General features: G+C 44.1%; 1 protein-coding gene across 1 annotated transcript in view; it reads right to left on the bottom strand.

The window, feature by feature from the left end:
• Positions 1-20,696, bottom strand: part of NCKAP5 (NCK associated protein 5) — a 759,472-nt gene that overhangs the window by 44,779 nt on the left and 693,997 nt on the right. Inside the window, exons 11-13 of the mRNA XM_040636836.1 lie at positions 15,433-15,621; positions 7,047-10,822; positions 6,159-6,336 (exon numbers count right to left, since the gene is read on the bottom strand). Coding sequence (XP_040492770.1) covers positions 6,159-6,336; positions 7,047-10,822; positions 15,433-15,621 — 4,143 coding nt within the window. The remainder of the gene's footprint in view (positions 1-6,158; positions 6,337-7,046; positions 10,823-15,432; positions 15,622-20,696) is intronic.

Here is a 20,696-nt window from a genome sequence, read left to right as displayed (position 1 = left end):
GAATATCCAGATGCTGAATGGGGTAGCATTCGGCAGAACTCTAGAGAGACCTGAATAAGTCACAGTATTTTACACATGACAATTCTGAGATCCAGCAAGTTTCCTTAAACATATTGTACATGGAGATGCTGGGACTAACACTCACGTCCCTTCCTTCTCAGTCTAGTGGCAGCGGTAGCAACAACATCACCAGTCCGACCCACGATTTAAAAGGCAGACTCTGAAATACTGCGAGAGCGTGCTGTTTAAGCTCCTCACGCCTGTGACCTCAAAATCCTTAGAAGAGCACTGTGCTATTGTTAGCCCCCTCCTCCCGAACACCAGGCAAGTAACTGCCGAAGTGGCGGGACCAGGATTTCAACTCAGCAAAACCGACTGCAGATTTATGTTCATTTGAGGGAACTTTGTTTTTCTCAAATTTCCATTTGACTATGCCAGTAGACTTGGCCTCAGTTTCAAGACAGCTTGTGGTCCTTGGCAGAATGACCCTAAAACGCTCTTTTAAAATACATCCCCATCGTTACCTGGGCAGCCAATGGTAGTGACGTGAACCGTGCGCTGGATGCGGTGGGGCTCTGCTTAGGCACAAACGTTAGAGGCCGTCAGTGGATTTGCTCAGGGGCTTGAGCTGAACGCCAAGAAACTCTTATTTCATACTCTCAATGTAGAGAGCCATACAGTTGCACACTGACCTCGAGCTAGATTTAGCTTTTGACTTTTTACCTATTTTTCATATTTAATGGAATAAAACCAATTATTTATATTTTCTAACTGCAGTTCCAATATCTGAATGTAATTGGTGCTTATTCTGGACGGGCTGATAGCCAGAAGGTGGCAGACTCAAGAAAGGATGGAGATGGCTTCCTGAACCCCACAAGGTGAGATCGACAGTTGAATATCCAGAGGCCACTTCCCCCTCCCATCAGCTCTCTGCTCTGCAGGCACTTCCCTGTTTGTTAGCACGTCCAGAGGAGGAAAGTTGGGAACGGGGCGAGGGGTGGGGGTGGGGGGAAGATTTCTTCACCAGGCTGTGGACACTTCAGTAGTGGACATTTATGGATAGCAGAGAAGAAAAGCTCTGTGAGCATCAGCAAGGCTAACATGCTACTTGTTTGCCTTCCAAGGGTTGCCTAGCTCGGTGATCTATCTGCGACAAGGCTCTCAAAAGACCCACTGACAAAGGGATCCCAAAACACCTACATTTCCATTAACAACCCAACAGGAAACTTCCATCCTCATTTATAGAGACAGCAAGGAAATCTCTTTATATTCTCGGCCCATACCAACTCTTATGAGACATGTTTTCCCTTGCCTGTTATGTAAAATAGTATCTCCTTTAGGTTCTTCTAAACTGATCTATTTTAAACTTGAAGGCATGCCCTGCTGACCTGCTGGAATGTGGGGGAATCATCCTATCAGTCTGTGAGATTCTAAACTAAAGAATCTAATAATTAAAGTAAGATTCTCATCTTATAGATAAAGGAAAAGAGGCTCATACAGGGTTAGTGATCTCTTCAAGGTCACAAGGATTTCGGTTTTAGACTGGGTGCTTCTGGCCCCCACTCATTGCCATAATTAAATTTCTCAGCGTGTGCCCTACTGTTACAGTCATCCTTCCCAGACCTTCCCAACAACTACTATTCTCCGTTAGTGTCTGGCAGTTAGATATGTGGGCAGTATTCCATGTATACATAAACTATATTTTAACTTAAGAGTAGCAAACATTTTCAGAGACTGTGTGTGTGTGTTTAACAGCTCTGCTTCCCTTCCCTTCTGGTGCCCTAAACCGCCTGTGGAACTTAACCACTACCTTTCTCCAAGTATCATATTTAGGAAAGAAAAAAATAAAGCCATCCTATAGTCCTACCTGTCAACTCCTTGTCAGAACTTTTCTAGGGCTTTATGTGCTTAACAGCAAATGTTAAATATGGCTTCTGGGGACTTATCAGAGGAACTTATCAGAGGAAAGGCCCCTAGCTTCTTTCAGCTTTCCTGGGCTGATGACCCATGAGGAGTTGATGACCCGTGAGAGGAAAATCTGAAGATAGGTGAAAAATCAGCAAAGGAATGGCAAATGGGGGAGTGCTTTAGAATGGCATACTTGTTGGCTCTAATAATCTATACAAATTGATTTCAATGCAAAGTAGTAATTAAAAAAAATCTATTTGCCTATGGAAATGAGGGGCATAATTTATTTCGGCAGCAGATTCCCCTTGCTAATTACATTTCTCATAGGCCGAACTTAAAATTAATTTTCACTCTTGATGACACAGTGGCTGGGTATTGGTGAGAGGTTGTGGGAACTTTCCAGAGACGAAGGGGCTGCCAATTTAAGATTAAGAATTTGCCAAAGACAGGGACAACTGGGATGATCTTCATGTGACAAAGAACTTCAAAGATGGGAGTTTTTACAAAATCAAGAAGTTTGGCTCAGAAAAGAATAGTGGTTAGAGATGATATAGAATTTTCTCAGCCATTGTTCTAATAGGAACTGATACAAATTAACGTCAGCAATATCCTATTTGGTAAGAAGTGGCAGGTAACTCAGGCAATAACTATGGGCTATATTTGGTTTAAGTTTATTGTCAGTACTTTGGGTGCCTTCTAATGGTGCACCTCCAACACTTGTCCATCTTTTGGGCTTTGCAGTTGCAGTCAAGAACTGTACCAAATACCGATCTCTAACAGGAAACCATTAAATGTCACTGTGCCTATTATATTCTACTAACCCCTATCATTAGAAAGGGCAGGGAGGAAGGAGCTTACAGAGGAGCCTGGAGGAAAATGGAGAAAATAATTCAGCATATATATATATATATATATATAATATTACATATATATATAATGTAATATATATATTTATGTAATGCAATTTCAGAATTAAATCCATCATTTGGGGACACCCTTCATTTAGAATTCTGCTTACATTTCTTCCCTGACTCATCCTAACATGAATTGCTTCCCAAGAAGACAACATTTTGCAGTCAAAGTTTATTGCAAATGAAAAGAACATAATGAACCTAAGTGAGACAGGAAGTGATTTTTGGAAGGAAAACTCCAGAAGGCATTACCTTTAGAAAAGTTAGTCATTTAGAAAAACTTGCGGGAGGAGGGCAAAATATGCATGCTTCTTATTAGCATCAAAATAGCATTTAGAACAGAACTGTTCAATTAAGGATGCTGAAATTATAACATTTTGCACAACTTAATAAGATGATAACAATTTGTGTAATTATTGTACTATTTTATCCTATTTCATCACCAGGGTACCATTTTAATGGAATAGTATTTGATGCTTTTTTATTAGCATATGTGATTTTTTTTTTTTTCAGGCTGTGGGACACTGGGTGAAAAGAATACTCATAATTTAAACTAAAATACCCATATTGAAACGGCCATCTCTTCCCAGCACACTATGAAGGTATACGATCTCATTAATTTTGTTAACGATTTTTATTTTGTCCACTGATAGTTAAATAGGACCCTGGAGCTGCCTTCCTTTGAGACTTCTCATTTCACAAAATTATCTGAATCCACAGGAAGGAAGGACTTATGACATGCCACAATAGAGTGCATTTCTTTCTTGCTTATTTACTTAATACCGATGCAATCTTTCCTGGGGATGCCTTTTCCCCTTTTATAATGATTTTATATAATTTAAGTAAAAGTACAACGTAACACGGCCCTTGTCTAAATTACACAAAAATTAGAGCTAAGTGGTCTGTAAATGATGGCCTAAATGGGGACATAAGCCTCTAATTAAGGCTCTGAAAGGAGAAAAAGATTTAATTCAGCAAAGAATTAATGGGACTTTTACGCATATTTTAAAATGTATCTAGCAATCCTAAAAATGGAAATGGATACGCCGTTACTAGCGGACTAAGTGGAGGTAGGCTACATACATTGTTGTATGTATGGAAATAATGTTTGTATTATAACCACCACAGACTAAAACAGTCAAAGTCCCTGAGGACCCGCATAACGAAATATAGTCTTGGTCTGTAAACGGAAGAGATGGTGATATCAAATTGTGAACACTGACTTTATTAAGAAAAAACAAAACCAAAAACATGTGCTATGTAATGTATTATGTGCAGCTATTGTTTTTATCCCAAGTGACTACAATGAGAAGAATCTTTTGCAACACAGTTTAAAATAAGCAGATAGCAAATTTACCTTGAGCCCTGGTAGGGGAAAATTCCCTCAAACTCTGAATTTTAAGAGGTTCATGGGTATTCCCATCAATGTGCTATAGTATTAGGATATATCCTATTTTCATCTAATTTCCTTCCTGTGTAGGCTGATAACATATAATAAATAGGTTTTCACTGCTAGTCTTGTACTAATCCCAAAGGAGACTATGACAATGTCCTCTCTGAAATTAGTAATTTTAGTCCATTCCACATTGATTATTATGGAGATGAAACAAAAAACATTGCATTTTACATAAAAAAAAAAAAAAGACTGGCTGGTCAACTATCCAGGTTAATAATATTCCTCTGTATGGAAAAGCTTCCCAGCATGACTAATTTCCTCTTGTAGCTAACTAGAAAAAATTAGCATATCCCAATTGATTATGTATTTTGGGGTGGTTAGGGAATCTTTGTACTTCACAGAAAATAGTAAGAATGTTTCTTGCAGATATTCTGGAAGGACCAAAGGACACTTATTAACTACACTGTGAAAGACTGTAGACCAGAGACAAAAACCAGAGAAATTACATGAGCATTAGGAAGTAACAAGAAAGAAAAAATGAAATTGTAAAAGCCAAACAGAGGGTCTTTTTGTTTTTTTGGTGCTTCTGTGTGGCTAAGATATACCCTAAACTGTCAGAACCATATTAAATGGGGCATAGTTAAATTGAGTGCCTCTGATAAGGGGCTCTGCCAGGCTATCAAAGTTTTACATCAGTTGGACTGAATTTCTGGCATATTGCACATTTCCACATGTTCATTCTCTCTCTTTCCTTTCAGTGACACTACAAGGGCAGCCTCAGATATGCTTACAATTTGTGATTTTTATAATGCAGGGGACATCTACGTTTTCAAAGAAGCGAGGATACCATGGAAGCCCAGAAGAGAAAAGGGGGGAAAAGAAAAAAAAGAAAAACTTTTGCGAAGAACATAGTTCCCATAGGATTTCCGAGAGTTTAATAAGAAAGACTTTATAGCTCTTCAGAGTCTAGAGCTCTTTGAAATAAAAATGTGCATTTATTGTGAAATTGAAGTATGTCTATGAAATTCTAAGGAACCCTAAACATCAATAAGTAATTAAACTAATAAGTAATAACTAATAATGCCAATCATGATTACTCCTAAAATCGCCTCTAATCCACTCCAGGAAAAAAATGTATAATTACCAGGTTTTCCATAAGAAAATGGTAGCAGGTACCGTACTTTACAATCTCTTTGATTGCAGTACAAAAATATATGGATACAGTAATTCTGTAAGAAGAATATTTTTGTTTATGTACGTGCTTCAAAACTTAAAGAAACAATGAACGTCACCAAATCGATTATGCAAGAGCAGAAAGAATGTAAGGAGACTCAGTGCAACTTGAGGTAATTTTATAGAAAAATGCCCTTTCACCCATTTTTTAGAGGAAATTACCCCCTGAGTTCTGGACCTCACAATTAAGAGACTGAATAATAGGGAGTCAAGTTCCAAAGTAGATTTCTTGGCCTTAACACCTGTCTAGGTAAGAGGAATTGGTATATAGATAAAACTTCCAGAAAAAAATGAACAGTGCTTAAACTGAATGATCAAAATGGCCAATATTCTCTCCAATTGTTGAGTACTTTTCACTTTCATAATCATGTTCATTCCTTTTTGTGTCGCTGGGAATGAAGGAAGAGATCATCCAAACAAACCCCCTGCACAGGAGTATAATTTGAAGATGACCCCTGACACCACAGTGTCATTGGCCAGCACTCTGCATGGCTCCCCTGTCCTTCTGAACACAGCAGCATTACTGGAGGGAGCAGCCCATTTGCAATCTTGCCACTACCCCTCTGTGAGAAGCCGTCACCAGCTTTCTCTCCTTTTTCTAGAACTTTCCTCCCCCCTCCCCATAATCTCTTGCTTGTACATTTCCATCAGCAAAGGTAGAAAGAACCCAAGCAGGTTCACTTCAGAACCAGGATGGGTAGAGCACTTACCAGGGAGCCTTTCGGTGTTTCCACATCGGCTTTGGTTTTGATGTTTTTCTTGTGGTTTCCTTGAGTGCTCGCAGAGCTGCTGGTGAGACAGGAGCCCTGGGAGCTGCCCTTTAACACACTCCTGCAGGAAACATTATTTGATCCACTTTCTGTCTGTTGAGCTGCTTTCTTATCAACTCTGCAGGTAGAAAGTGATTCCTCTGATAAATTACACTGCTCTTCTTCAATCACTACTTTTCCCAATCCTTTAATGTTTAAAGTAACCTCTTTGTATCTCTTTGTCTTTAAACCTTTGAGTGATAAATGTTTGTCAGTGGCCTTGATCAAATCTTCATCTGACATTCCAGTAGTGTGTCAGTTTAGATTTGACAATACTTTATTTTTATTTTATTTTTTTTAACTGCTTGTGAGGTGGGGGGAGGAGGGAGAAAAACAAAAGCCACTGAAGAGTGACTGCTAAATGTATGTCTGGCTTAAGATCAGCGGGAAATGTAATTACCTAAGTTTTTAAGTATACGTTTGCTTGGTAGGATCAATGAGGTCGGCATACCTTAAAATGTACGTATAATTTTCTTCCATTTCATGCAATGTGGGTACATTCACGGTTCCAGTGTAGGTTGAATTTCTATCAACCTTGATAAAACTTACCATTCTTTAATTTCAAAGACCATTGGTTTGGTTAACAAAGCAACATGGACTAAATTATCATTTTATTGCTAACTTTTATTTCATTGTTTAAATTCTGGCTAATGTAGAAAAGACTGCTGCTCTGCATTTCTGCTTGTATGACAACATGCCTGACTGGGGTTTAATGTGCAGGAAGTCAACAACTCTCCTTGTTTCGAGGGGACCCCTTGACATTGCCCCCCCTCTTTGCCAACACATTACCTGTTCAAAAGTTCCGTCATAAACGTATCTTTTGTTGAACATGTAACAGGGCTGGGTCTATTTCTTGGTTCAAACTTCATTTGGTCGTAAGCGTCTTGTGGTGTTTTCAGATCATTTTTGCGTTGTAAACTACGGTCTGGACTCTCCGCCAGCTTGGTGTTCCTGGCAAGTTCATTTTCTATTTTACACGGCAGTTCAGGCTTCTTTTTCTCTTTTTTTCTCTCTGGTTTTAGTTGTTTGTTTCCAAACCCCAAACCTTTTGCATCTTTTTTTTCCACTTTGGTTTTGGAGACATCCATTTTCCTGCTACTGAGAGCTGGAAGTCTACTCCTCCGAAAACCAAACCAGCTGGCAAAAGAAGGCCCGGGCTTTGGCTTTGCTTCCACAGAGGGGGACTTTGTTTGCACTTGGCCCTTTTCCACATTTTCCTGAATGCACAACATGACCTTTTCTTCAATTGTGGGTGAGAGGGGGGCTTCGGGACTCAGAGTGCCAGTCCTGGTGGTAGAAGTACCTGGACACCTTCCAGAAGTTTCTAGCTTGGAGGTCCTGCTTGTTTCCAAATGGGTTGGACGCTGTGTCCTCCCCGGATTCTGCAGGGCTCGTGAGCAGTCTGTTGGGGTGGGTGGGCATCTGTAGTGGTCGCTGCTTGGTTCCTCAGGGACAGCCACACTGGGGTACCCACCCTGGGCATAGCCCTGCTCATCTTCCTTTCCACGTGGGGTGAGAAGCTCTTCAGATTTTAGAGGGACCCTCAAAGGCAACTTGCTTGGGCTCCCGTGCTGGCTGCCGGAGCTGCCTGCACTCCCTAGGGAGCCTTGCCTGGAGGAGGGATGCCCCAGAGGCCTCCCAGCACTGGGGAGACTGTCAGACATGGGGGCAGAAGGGGTCTTGTTGGGCGAGCCTTCCGTGGAGGAACTCTGCCGGGTGAGGGAATTGCCTCTCTCAGCAGTGTTAGTAATAATCTGAGTTCGAACTTTGCCTGGCCCTTCCATGGGGGGCGTAGGGGGCTTGTCTCCTGAGTGAGCGCTGAAACTCTGGCTGCGCGCTTTGGCTCCATTCATGCCTAGGGCTGGTTTTAGGTGTGGCTTATTGGAGGAAAGGGATCTTTTCACAGACTTGTTTTCTACCTCATCTTTTCCATCAGCCCCAGGAATGCTATTTTCCAATGACTCTGCCATTGCTGTTTCGGGGGGAAGCCCTTCAGCCAGATTGTCTTGTGCCTGAAAACCCAGGGGCGTCATATTTCTTTCATCCGCTGTGGTCTCCAGGCTCAGTGGATTCCCAGCGTCCTCAGGCTTAGACTTGCTCACAGCCACTGAACTTTTAGAGGCTTCATTCAGACTGTCTTTTTCATGTTTCCCTGGCACCGTGGAACTTTTCCTGAGCAACTGGGGAGACTTCATGAGAACTTTGAGCCCAACCGGGAGTCGGGTTTTCAGACCTTTCTCATGAGTGTTTTGACAACCATGTGGGGTGTTATGGCTTTTGGAGGATGGTGATGATGAGTGACTGCTAACCTGAGATGACGGTGACTCATTCACCCCTAGGAAGGAAGGCTTAGGTGATGTGAGGACACAGTCGTTCAGTTGTCCTTTTCTTCCTGGAGACATACTTTTGGAGGACAGTATTTCCAGTGGTTCATGGGCTGAAGGACAATTCTTGGGAGTCCGTAACCCAGTGTCTGTTTGTGTGGTCCCAAGTGTTTGGTGAGGTGGGGTTTTGGGGACACCTCTCTTTGGAGAGACTTTTGGGGGCCCTGGGGCCATCATGGCAAAGGAACTGGAGGGGGTATGCACAGAACATCTGGTTTGAATCACTGTTTCTGTGGAGGGCAGAGGGTGAGTGAAGACAGGCTTTCTGAAGGCCACAGAAGGTTTCTTCCCCGGCACTTCTGCCATGATCTGATTAGAAGAAATAACAGGAGCAGAGGATCCTTTCAGAGGGGGGGATTTGTACATGGTCCTTGCTGTTTCACAGGGGACCCTGGTTTCAGCCTTGGCAGATGAAGGTGGTGGCAAATAGTCATAACTGGGCCTGATGAGAAGAGAGCCTGACCTGTCTGGAGGGGGTGGAGGGGAAGTCGCCTTCATTCCTGCCCCTGGCCCAGAGTCACAGTGTTTGTCCCTCGTCGGGGATTCTCCATTGTCACTAGGCTCAACGAGGGACCTTGGCAGCAACTGTGACGCTGGGATCTGACTCTTGGAGCACGGGACCCAATCTTTTCTGCTGGACATTTTGGAGCCATGAGGCAGTTGGCTGGGGTGTTTTGGAATGTGTGAATCTGGCCGTAAATCAAAAAGGGGTGCCGGGACATCAGTCTTCTTAAACCGCGAGAGTTTCCCAGGAGCTAAGGCTGGTGATTTTTCAAGAGACACTGGGCCAGAGGAGGGGACTCTCGCAGAGGCTTCAGGCTCCATTATTTTTGATTTCTGAGGTGAAGCCTTGCCCCTGGCCGGGATTTTTGTCAGACTCTGCTTTTGATAGATACCCATGGACAGTGAAGACCTAGAATTACTCTGGCATGACAAATTGAGTGTTGGCTTGGCCAGTCTTTGTCGCTGAGTACTTGGCGCTACTGTCCTGGGGCTGAATGAGCCATTGGGTGCCACAGCAACATCATCTACGCCGTCTTTTGGAATGTTTTTCTCCGTTTCCTCTTCAGGTCTCTTTACGAAAGTGTAGTCTCTCGCAGCAGCTCCTGGCTGTAAATGAGCAATTCCCTGAGGTAAAAGTTCAGTGTGTTCTGCCTTGGGTCCAGTAGGGGCCTGGTTGATGGAGATTTCATTTCTGGTAACAGTGACAATGCCCGTCTGGTGAGAGCTGAATTCGATGGGCTCGCCATCTTCCGCATCAAATATGACGGTAATGCATTCTTCTGAAGAGGTCCTTTTTACAACCCTTTGCTGCTTAATGAAGCTAAATGTCTTTGGCCGACTCTCTAAGGGGATGGGCACTTGTTTTTCTTCCTCATCAGGAGACCCAAGCTGAGATTTTCCAAATCCCATGAGGATGTCCAGATTCTCCATGGACTTGTCAGTGTCAGCAGTCAGTGACAAGTCTGAAGGGCTTTTCTCGTCACTGCTACCTATGTGCAACTCATCGAGGGCTTCATTGTCATCGGTGTCTGAAAGCTGGAGACTGAGAGCCACACGGCCAGAACCGGGGCCACGTGGCTCCCTCTCTCTCCGTACCTGAGGCGCCTGCACACTTGGGCACAGCTTCCTCTCCAAGGGGCAGTTGCTGGCACAACTGGTCAGCTTTTCAGGCCTTTCCCTGGGGTAAACTGAGGACGTGCCTTCTGAAAAGTGTGTTCTATTCAGCTCCCAGCCAAAGAGGCTGTCGGAAACGCTGTGGGTTAATTTACGACTGTGCAGCCTGCAGCCCTGACTTGGGGCTGCCTGGAGCAAGGCTAAGGAGGAAGGGTCCTCATCGGCATCATCGTGGGAATCTGTGTCATAAACAAATGTCTCGTGGGCCTCCTTGCAGGGGCTCCTCGTGTCGGCCGGTGTGCAGGGGGCACAGTCCTTGAGGCTGCTACTCTTAATTCCTGGAGAATATATCCCTTCATTGGAGTTCATGCAATCTTTATAACCCCATTTGGTTATCACCGACGGGGGTTCAAGTAACACTTTTCGCTTCTGTAGCTTTCTCAGTCCTTCCAAAATGTGACTTTCCTTGATACGAGTTGGAGGTAGTTCATCCGTAGGACTAGCAAAGCCACTCGGGAGCGAAGAGTCAATACTTAGCCTTTTATCCCAGTTTTGTGATGATTTCTAGGACAGAAAAGTAGATATCAGAAATCAGTGAAACACATGGATCCCAACTGTAAAAAGGAAAAGTCTGTCGTTAGACTTCATTCTAGTGGTTAAGTATTCATCTATAAACGCATACTTTGATTAATTAATGCAAATTAATCGTTAACTATGCAGCACATCTCTGCTTTGCTAGCTTCTGAGCTAAGTAGCCCATGATATAATGAAGTAGTAGATAAGCACCCTGCCCTCGAGAAGCATGCAAGCCAGCAGGGGACAGGAGACTGGGTGTAAATAACCAGAAGCCAAGGGAGCAAAGGAGAAAGACAAATGTAGTAGGAACTCCAGAAATTCAGAGGAGAAAGCTCAAACCTCTGCTAGCAAAACCCATGAAAGACATATACGGAGGTTTCTGTTTTTGTATTTTAAAAACCTACCTAGCCCTTGAATGAAGGATGAGTTTGCCTTAGTTGAAAAATGGGGGAAATGACTTCCAGGTAGAAGAAGGGGGATGGCAAAGATCTGAATTGTGGAGATAGGTTCAAGGTACACTTAGGAAATAACCAGAAGACTATCTCGCCTCACTGTATAGTGTTTACAAGAGGCAGAGAGGGCAAATGGAAAAACAAGTTGGTTCCTATCTCTATGGTCCCTTCCACTCTAAGATTTGATAGTTTTGTGACTTCAGGACTTTATTTAATAGAAGGGGAACATCTGTGAAACACATATGTACATATCTAGCAGTGGGGCATTGGCTGTTAGAACCCTACAGCATTGATTCACCTACCAAGAAAGATCGATTTCCTGTCCCTTATACCGTCCCAGATACTAGTGTTAGTTTTGACCAAGGAACGACACAGAAAAAGCATTATATCCTGCACAGACCTGCATATTTTTCATAGCATTGCTAACAAGAAGTGGAAGGGCAGAGGAGAGAGCTAGCATTTCCCGAGCATCTGCTGTGTGGCAGCCACTTGAACAGGGCTTTGATTTAATATTCAGAACAACACCATGAGGAGACATTATCAACCCTGTTTTACTAGGGAGGAAACTGAGAGGCAGCACGGTTCGTCTGTTGGAGATCACGCAGTGAAGGGGGAGTTGGAACAGCGGTTTCCGCTCTGGCTTCCCCGGCTCTTCCTATGACTCAGTTCCAAAGTGGTGGTGTGGAGATTCACACCCAGGTAGGCTGGCTCTAGAGCCTGCACACCTATGGGCCGCGCCATGTTCCTAGAGCCATGCTTAACCCCCGTCCTCGCCTCTGTGTTAGTCAGAGTCATAACAGAGATCATAAGCTATCCTCACACCACTCTCTGGAGTGGAACCTGCAGAGTTTAATCACAAACCAAGACTCAGGGAAATCAGTGGGATTTGGGCACTGACCTCAGTCTTTTTTTTTTTTTTTTTAAGGCTATGTGATTAACGGTGAAGAACTCCAGTGAGTGAATCTGGTGGTTTCAGATGTGTGCTCCGTGCCCATCTTGGCTAAGAGCGCAATTCCCATTGGCATCTCCACACCAGCGGCCCCCGCCCCATAACTGAACACCGTGTGCTTGTAGGCAGAGGTTGAAAAAGTGTCAGAAACTTACACTGGAACCTTGGCTTTTTAGTAAGGGGTGAACATTTGCTTGCATCTGAGACATTTCCATTAAAATTACTCTTGCTCTCAACAACAACATATGGTGTTTATTTGGTTTTTTATCTGTTATATGTTTATTGCTTTTAAGTCAAATTATATATTTTCTTCAGAAAATTCTCCAGGGTCAGAAGCTGCTGTGTATAGATGCTACTTGGTAATGCTTTCCCCTTTCCTGTCCTTTGCCTCTACGCCATTAAAAACTTTGGAAATGAGGAGAAATCCCGTTAGTGAGTTTGGGTATTATAGACCGCTGTGAGCAGGCTGCCACTGCTTGGATTTCTAAGAATTTCCATGATCCTCAGAGTCACGTTCACAATAAGAAGAGAAGCCAGCAAAAGTCCCCTGCAAGAGCTTGAAAAAGGCAGATTTGTTCAACCCATTGAAGATGTGCTCAGCCCACCTGCCACTGCCTCTTCATAGACTGCCCCCCTGCGGTTTGACTCATCCCAGGGCCAGTGGCTACAAACCTCCCAGGGCCCCGGGGCTCTCCATCCTTTGAGATTAGTTACATTCCTCAATCAGTTTTCTACAGGATGTTATGGTATTTAATAACTTGAGAAAAGTTTGGAACAATCTGGAAAATTGAAAAAAAAAAAAGCACGCATCCCCTGTAGGAGAGATGGGGGCAGGAGCTGGCGTTCACACAGGCAGCTTCATGCTTTGCTTGGAAAACAGCTGTTCTGGGGAGCAGTGCATTTGGCTAAAGGGTGCTCCTGATAAAGCAGGGGCCTGGGTTGATGCCCACAGCCCTTTCTTATTTTCTGACTGGACAACAATTCTACACATTTGTTTTTTTTTTAAAGGACATTCTTGGTCTTAATATAACAAATCCATCTCAATCATTGGACTAATATTCCAAGCTTGGCTGATTCAACAAAGCCACTAGAGCAGAATGGTAAAGAGTGAACGTTCTGGAATCAACTTGCCAGCTCTGCCACTTATTAGCTATGAGATCTTTGGCTAGCTACTTAATTTCTCAGCACCTCCATTTTCTCATCTGTATAGTGGGGGAATAGGAGAACCTACTTAAACAGGCTCTTATGAGCACTGAATGAGCTAATACTTGTGAAATACTACCAAGGCCGCATGGGTCATGGTGAGTACTCATGACATAGACCCAGTTTCCTCCATGTAGGACAGCCTAATGCATCACGTGCAGGTTTCCTTTCTGTTTCCATACAGAACAGTATTAAAAAAAATACTTGTGAATTATAAAAGAGCCACTGGTCGTATATTTATTATTCTGTAAGTTAATATTGTAGTCCCATTCAAATTCATATTCTATGAGTTCGTTACGTAAGTGAATACTAAATGAGTACTCGGCACATCATAAGCCCTATAGAAGTTCCTGAAATAATATAAATGTAAATGTCTCTATGAGAATGTCTCCAGTTTGCTGGGTCCTTGAGAACTGGGACTTTTCCCTGCGACATCTCCAGATCACAGCCACCTGAGTGTGTACAAAGTGCGTAAGAACTTAATCTCTCTGTTTTCAGGGATGAGGTTTCCCTACAAGATCAAGGATTATTCAAATTGGAAGAATTCCAGAAAAAAAAGAAAGAAAGAAAGGCAAGGCAAGGCAAAGAAAGACAAGATAAAGGCTCTGAGAAGGAGAGGGAAGATGAGGGGGAGTGAAGAGAGCCGAGCAGGGGCTGTGGAGCCAGTGACAACCACAAAGGCAGGGAATATTCCTGCCAGGGCCTCCCCACGTGTTAAGAGCCAGGCCCCAGCCGTCATTATTCAGAACTTCGAACATCTGCTCAGAAGGAGCAACTCTGATCATATACCCCCTTCGTATTAGGAGGCTGAATCCAAGGGAGTAAGCTCTAAATTCAAGCTTGAAATCTTTTTCCAAGTTCTTGTTCAGAGTATGACAGAGCTACTCATTCACTACTATTTTCTGGCAGTTATGGCGTCTTCCTGGTTTTTATGCTTCTGAATCATAAACGGAGTTTACACAAATGGTAGAAAAATGACCTCCAAACCTTCTGATTCAGGGTTTCCATTCTTGTGTATTCTGCTTTTCTTCAACATCGGGAAGCCTCAAAGATAGCTATTTGAAACACTGGGTTTACTGCAGTGTGCAAAGACGTTTGTTCAGAACCTGAACGAATCTTCAGTTGTGTGGGCCCCCTTTGCAGATGGGAGCCGTGGAGCAGCAGTCAATAACCCGGTAAAAGGACTCCTCACATCTGAGCCGGGGCACGCCTACCTCCACACAAGCCATGGTCCCTGTCACCTACCATGGTATTTTCTCTCTCTGCCACACCACTCTCCAATTTATAGTCAATTAGTGTTTTATGAGGCTATAAAATTGAGTAAAGGAGGCCAATATAATACATGCTATGCTCGAGTAGTAAATTCCGACAAAGCTAATGATATTTTCAAAACTTTCGGTCATTGATTCGGAGATGATGCACCATCCTCCCTATTGTCTGGCGTGGGGGAGGACATTCTTTTTGAGTTCTCAAGGGATGCTCAGTGTGGGCTGGCTTGGCAAGTGGCCTTGTTCACTCTCATTTGCAGTGGACATTAACAAGTCTCTCTAGAGCGTCACAGTGAGAGTGGGTGTCCATAAAACTAATTGGAAATGTCTGGGTTGGTCTGAAGCATGGAGAGTTCCATTAGGCCAGGGCTCTAGGTTCCAACTTGATATAAATCTATGAACTTGGTGGGCTCCAGCAAAGCACAGAAGGAAAATCCTTCCTCCCCCAAACTCCCTCCCTTGCCATCCAAGTCATTTGGGTCAAATCATCCCTCCACTCCTCACTTGCTGTGTGACTTCTGGCAAGTGACTTGACCTTTTTGAACCAGCTTCCTCTCCCATATAATGGAGAAAATGAGATCCCCGTGTCTAGTTTTGTGAGGAGTAAATGACTCAGCAAATGGTCATTCCCTTCTTAGCCCTCCCTCCCGCCTTCCACCTTCCTACCAGAAGAGGATTCTTTTCTGGCTCACTCTGATGCTAAAGTGCCTTGAAAGGAGGCCTTACCCTTTTCCTGAGGTTCTTTCCATCATGCCATGTGTAGGAGGAGCCACTGGAGTACTCACTGCAGGTGCTCGAAAGAGACAGCTCACTGCTGCTGCAGCTGTTTCGAGGACAGAGATGACCAGGGATGACAACCCCCAAACCAGGGCATTTCAAAGCAGGGACTCCTGATTTTGCATTCAGCTGGCATTCCTAAAAAAGCAGGAGAGCTCTGAGCGAGGGCTTTGCTTTGGGGACAGCAGATCCCAAGTCAGCATCATAGGGAAGGTAGCCCAGTGGTGAGAAGCACAGCTTTTGGGTCAGACAGACTAGGGGTTCCAATCTTGGCTCTGCCCCTTACTGGCACACTAGGAGGAATTATTTAATCCCTTAGAGCTACATTTTTTAAAAAGTGAATAATGATGATACTGCCTACCTTATGGGGTTACTGCAAAGACCAAATGGGCTTCTAGATTAGAAGCATATTGCACAGTGCCTGACCTAAGTGGGTGCTTGATTACGATGAGCTGTCATCGCCATTAGGCAGAATCGCCACAATGGTAGTTTCGCACTTTCTCCAGGCATACTGGTCAAAGAATCAGATCAATATCAAGATACGACTAATGGTCCAGAAGAATGAAGACAGAGTCGCATCTTTGGCTGTAGGGTTCAAGCACACGAACACTAGACTGGGAGCTAGCGACCTGGATCTCACGTTGCCACTGGTATGAGATATTGAGCAAAGAAGGCGTTTAATTTCCATGGACCTCGAGGTCTTCCTTTGTTGGGGGGGGGCAGGTAGTAGTTCTACCAGATTACTCCCAGGATCCCTGTGGCTCTGATAGCATCATTCCAAGTCAGGAATCAAATGCCCAGGAAGCCGTGTCCAGTGGAACACCGCAGTACAGAATCACGAGGTTCTGTTGCAGAGGTTACAGAACTTTTCATATCAGCTGGCTGTCCAAATGATAAAAGCTGTCACATTGACTAGATTTGGATCCCATGCAAGAGATCCAGGAGGTTAGAGTTCTAGGGGTCTATAGAGGCACGAGCGACAAAGTTGGAGACATCCCAGCACATCTAGACAGCCACCTTCTCAGCCCCTCATGTAACAGATGGAGCTCCAAGAGCTGGACAAGCCAAATTAATTTACATCCTGCTCACGAGAACAAAGGCTCTCCTTACAGTCTCATTCCACTCTCCTATCTATATAAAGCTTGTCTCAGAAATTCTTTGACGGGGAACCATCTGTCTTTGTGTCATTCCCAGAATGGCAAAGCCTCTTACTTATGCAATTTATTGACACTTTACGGGTGCCTTTAGCACCTGAGTACTTATCACTGTTCTCCAAATGCAATTCCAGCTGACGGTGACCAAAGACCTGCTCGAGGAAGGCGAGGCGGGCTGTCCTGGAGTACTGGAGGTACATGCCAACCCCCCATGTAAGTACAGACAGTATGTTTAATTTCCGCTCTAATCGATATCCATAATGCTTCATAAGGTTAGATATTCAATATCAGGCATCTGCCTGCTGTCAATACCTCATTTTTTGCTGTAAAACAATCCCTTTAAGTGACCTAAAAATGCCAAGAAATTTTACTACTCTATTCCGCGCTCCCTAGAAGTTCGGCTCTGGGTATCACTGAAAGAAGACACTTACCTTAAAATGGAGCATTTGGCAGTATCTGTTGATTTATGACCTTGTTTATTGCTGCGTGTGACTTAGTTAAGGGGAGTTTGTATTTGTATCGTGACACGTGCCCACAAGCAGCGGTGCCGTTGCATGGGAGCCCCGACACTGACACGTCAGCCACTGCACACTGCACAACAAGCTTTCAGAAGTAACTCGTCATGCTCCACTTGCACTTGTGTGTGTCCCACGTTCGCCATCCCCAAACCCATCCTATTCTGTTGTTTGATTAGGCGAGGTGGTGGTTTTCTGTAGGCCTGCCTCTGCTCTGACAGCTAGGTCTGTCCTCCAGAGAGAGACTGTGTCTGTGCCCTGCGAGGCCATCCAGATCTAAACTTTTCTAGAAAATACCGCGTTTTCATGCTCTGTGCGGCTTCTGGTTACAGTCTGCATTGCACCTTTTCCCGAAGTACTGAAGCTTACGTGATTTTCCCTCTCTCTTTGCCCTGTTCCTTCCCACCACACCTCTCAACATGATATCTATTTTTACAACTCAACTCAATTCCCAGGCCTCTTTCTACGCATAAGCATCCTCGCCCAGTTGTTGCCCCTGTGTGGCTCTGGGGTGGATGCTGGATTCAGAGGACAGGGGACCTGACCTCCGAGCTAGCGAAGGAAGGAACTGCTGCTTCTGCCCTGACCGTGAACTTGAGAGGCCCAGACGGGATGGAGGATGCTTCGGGGAGGTGGGGAAGGCCCATCACTGCGGGGCAGAGGCGGGCGGGGCTGGGGCGGTAAGCAGAGGACTGCAGGCTTCTCGTACTTCACTATGCTGGATTCAGAGGACAGGGGACCTGACCTCCGAGCTAGCGAAGGAAGGAACTGCTGCTTCTGCCCTGACCGTGAACTTGAGAGGCCCAGACGGGATGGAGGATGCTTCGGGGAGGTGGGGAAGGCCCATCACTGCGGGGCAGAGGCGGGCGGGGCTGGGGCGGTAAGCAGAGGGCTGCAGGCTTCTCGTACTTCACCGTGCACACGTATCCTCTGGGATCTTGCTAAGTGCAGGCTCTGAGTCAGTCATTCTGAGGTGGAGCTGGAGAGGTAGTATTTTGGGGGACACTCCCGGGCTTCGATGCTGCTGATTTAGGACTTTGAGTAGAAAGCCCCGAGGGGAGCTATGAGAGAGGTCTACCTGATTCGTGGGTTACTTGGTAGGGGGCTGTGTCACCTCACAGCCTGACCTGGACTGTGTGGAGCAGGATGAGGGGAATGGTCGAAGCCTACCCACAGCCAGTGCACTGGGGAGAGGGTGTGTGCGTGTGTGCGTGTGTGTGTGTGTGTGTGTGTGTGTGCGCGCGTATGTGTGTTGGGGCAATTATGGAGTAATTCCTTACAAAGCAGAGGACCAGGGGTGCCTGGGTGGCTCAGGTGGTTAAGCATCTGCTTTCGGCTCAGGTCATGATCTCTGGGTCTTGAGATTGAGCCCGCATTGGGCTCCCTGCTCAGCGGGGAGCCTGCTTCTCCCTTTCCCCTCTGCCTCTCCCCCTGCTTGTGCTTTCTCTCTCTCTCAATTGAACAAATAAATACATAAAATCTTACTAAAAAAAAAAAAAGAAGAGGATCAGTCCTCCCTACTAGGACAATCTATCTTCCCTCACCCTAGAAAATCAATGTTTGAATTTAATAAGGGATCCAGAATCTCTGACATCAGGGCTGCAACACGAGCTCCTTTTTTCCCTGCAGTTTCCTTCATCAACACATGATTATCAAGCAGGATTATCTACTCCAGTGAAGAACTGACTGTTCTGTGGCTGAATGCCTGAACTCTAAAGCCATTTACTAGGCTGAAATCCTGGCTCTTCCACCTGCTAACTCCTTGATTTTGGGAAAGTTACTTAACACTTCCATGCCTCAGTGTCTTTCTTTGTAAATGGAGATGAAGGAAGGATGGATCACCTTAGATCATGTGAAATCTGAACAGCCCCTGGCATATATTAATGCTTTGTAATATTCACGTGTTGCTACTATCATCATCATTATTATTATTACTATTATTATTATTTTTTTTTTCTTCAGATACACATGTCTTGGACTCTCAAATTAAATCCAAGTTTACAGTCCCCTAAGAGACTCTGTTTTGTACTCTTTGCCATACCAGTGTTGTCTGACACCCTGCACCCAGAATTGGGCTGGAGCAACAGCCCGAGAGGTGTGGGTGCACTTTGTTTCTGGATATCCCCTGACGTGGCCGACTTCTAGGACATGCTAGCAGATACCTCTCTCCGGTCTCATTCCCCATCCCTGGGGCTGAGGCATAGTACCACATTGAAGAGGACGGGATGGGGGCTAAACAGCAGAGATTTTATTATTGCCCCAATGTTGTTAGAGGGCATGGTGGTACCTGCATTTTATGGATTCTATCAAGTCATCTTCACCACAATTTTCAGAAACAGAAAAGAAGTATCATTATACTCATTTTTCAGATGGGGCAATTGAGGCACAGAGGCATTAAGATCTTGCGTAAGGTCCCCCAGCCAGTACAACATTCTGATGTTGGGCCCAGGTCCTAGCCACTCTGCTATAGCACCAGGTAAGGCCCTTGACAATAAGCAGAACTCCTGGGCGAATACTGACCACCAAGCACCCAATTGGAGGAGTTCTAATTAGTAACAGATAATGACTATTATTAAAATTATTCTCTGCCCAAAAAAATGTATAGTGGTTTCCGTTGTAACATTATCTTAATTACGTGGACGTCATTGGCAAAATACCACCTGTTTGCACTATTCAAAATGTATTTTTCTCATTGTGTGTTTTAGATTACTACCTTCGGTGACTCGTAGGCTTTAACATCCTTACTGTGAGAAATGCGATACAAAATCCGCAATTTCAATTAAAAAAAGAAGAGAGACAGAGAGAATGATGGCAAGAGTTTCTTGGGTAAAAACTGCACACTTAAAAAATTCCTGACCTTAAGGCCATATGATAGATTGGATGCCATTAAGGTCTTCATGAATGTTTAAAGTGACAGCATTCCACTGAAATTTAATTCCAATCTAAACTGAGAATATTTACCTTTGATATAGAATATCCTATGTACACTGATCAAATTATACAGTAAAATCAAAAGCCAATTATCCACAAATGTTCATCCATCATTGTTTTAAGCCTAACATTTTTCATTACATATTTATTTGGCTCTTGTATTTTCCAAGTTACTTGCTTTATGTCAACGAGAGTTAAAAGCCACGCTGGTTAAAGTTTTGCCAAATAAGCACAAAGCTAACCCTAGCTAGAGAAAAAAAAATGTACAGCCATGAATTTTTAAAAGTTCATACATAATATATCATAAAAGTAGGATGAATAATATAGGACATGGGCTTTAATAAAAAGCTCCTTGACCATTTCTCAGAGACTTTGAGATGTAATCAATACCCAAAAAGGTATCTTGGGGACGAAGCCAAGATTTATGATATTTTTGCCGGGAGTGACACTTTCTGCTTACTCTATCAGCTGGGGGACATGATATTGAATTTCAGAGAACACAAGAAAGGGAGGTATTTTTATCTGCCTGACAATGCTTCAAGGATGCGCTTTATGGTTCACTTGTGACATCATATTTGATGGAAGGAAAATAACCTAAACAAGCGATCCGAAG

Source organism: Ursus maritimus, unplaced genomic scaffold (assembly GCF_017311325.1).
Source record: "Ursus maritimus isolate PB19 unplaced genomic scaffold, ASM1731132v1 scaffold_1, whole genome shotgun sequence".
NCBI lineage: Eukaryota > Metazoa > Chordata > Mammalia > Carnivora > Ursidae > Ursus > Ursus maritimus.
This window is presented reverse-complemented; position numbering and strand designations above follow the sequence as displayed.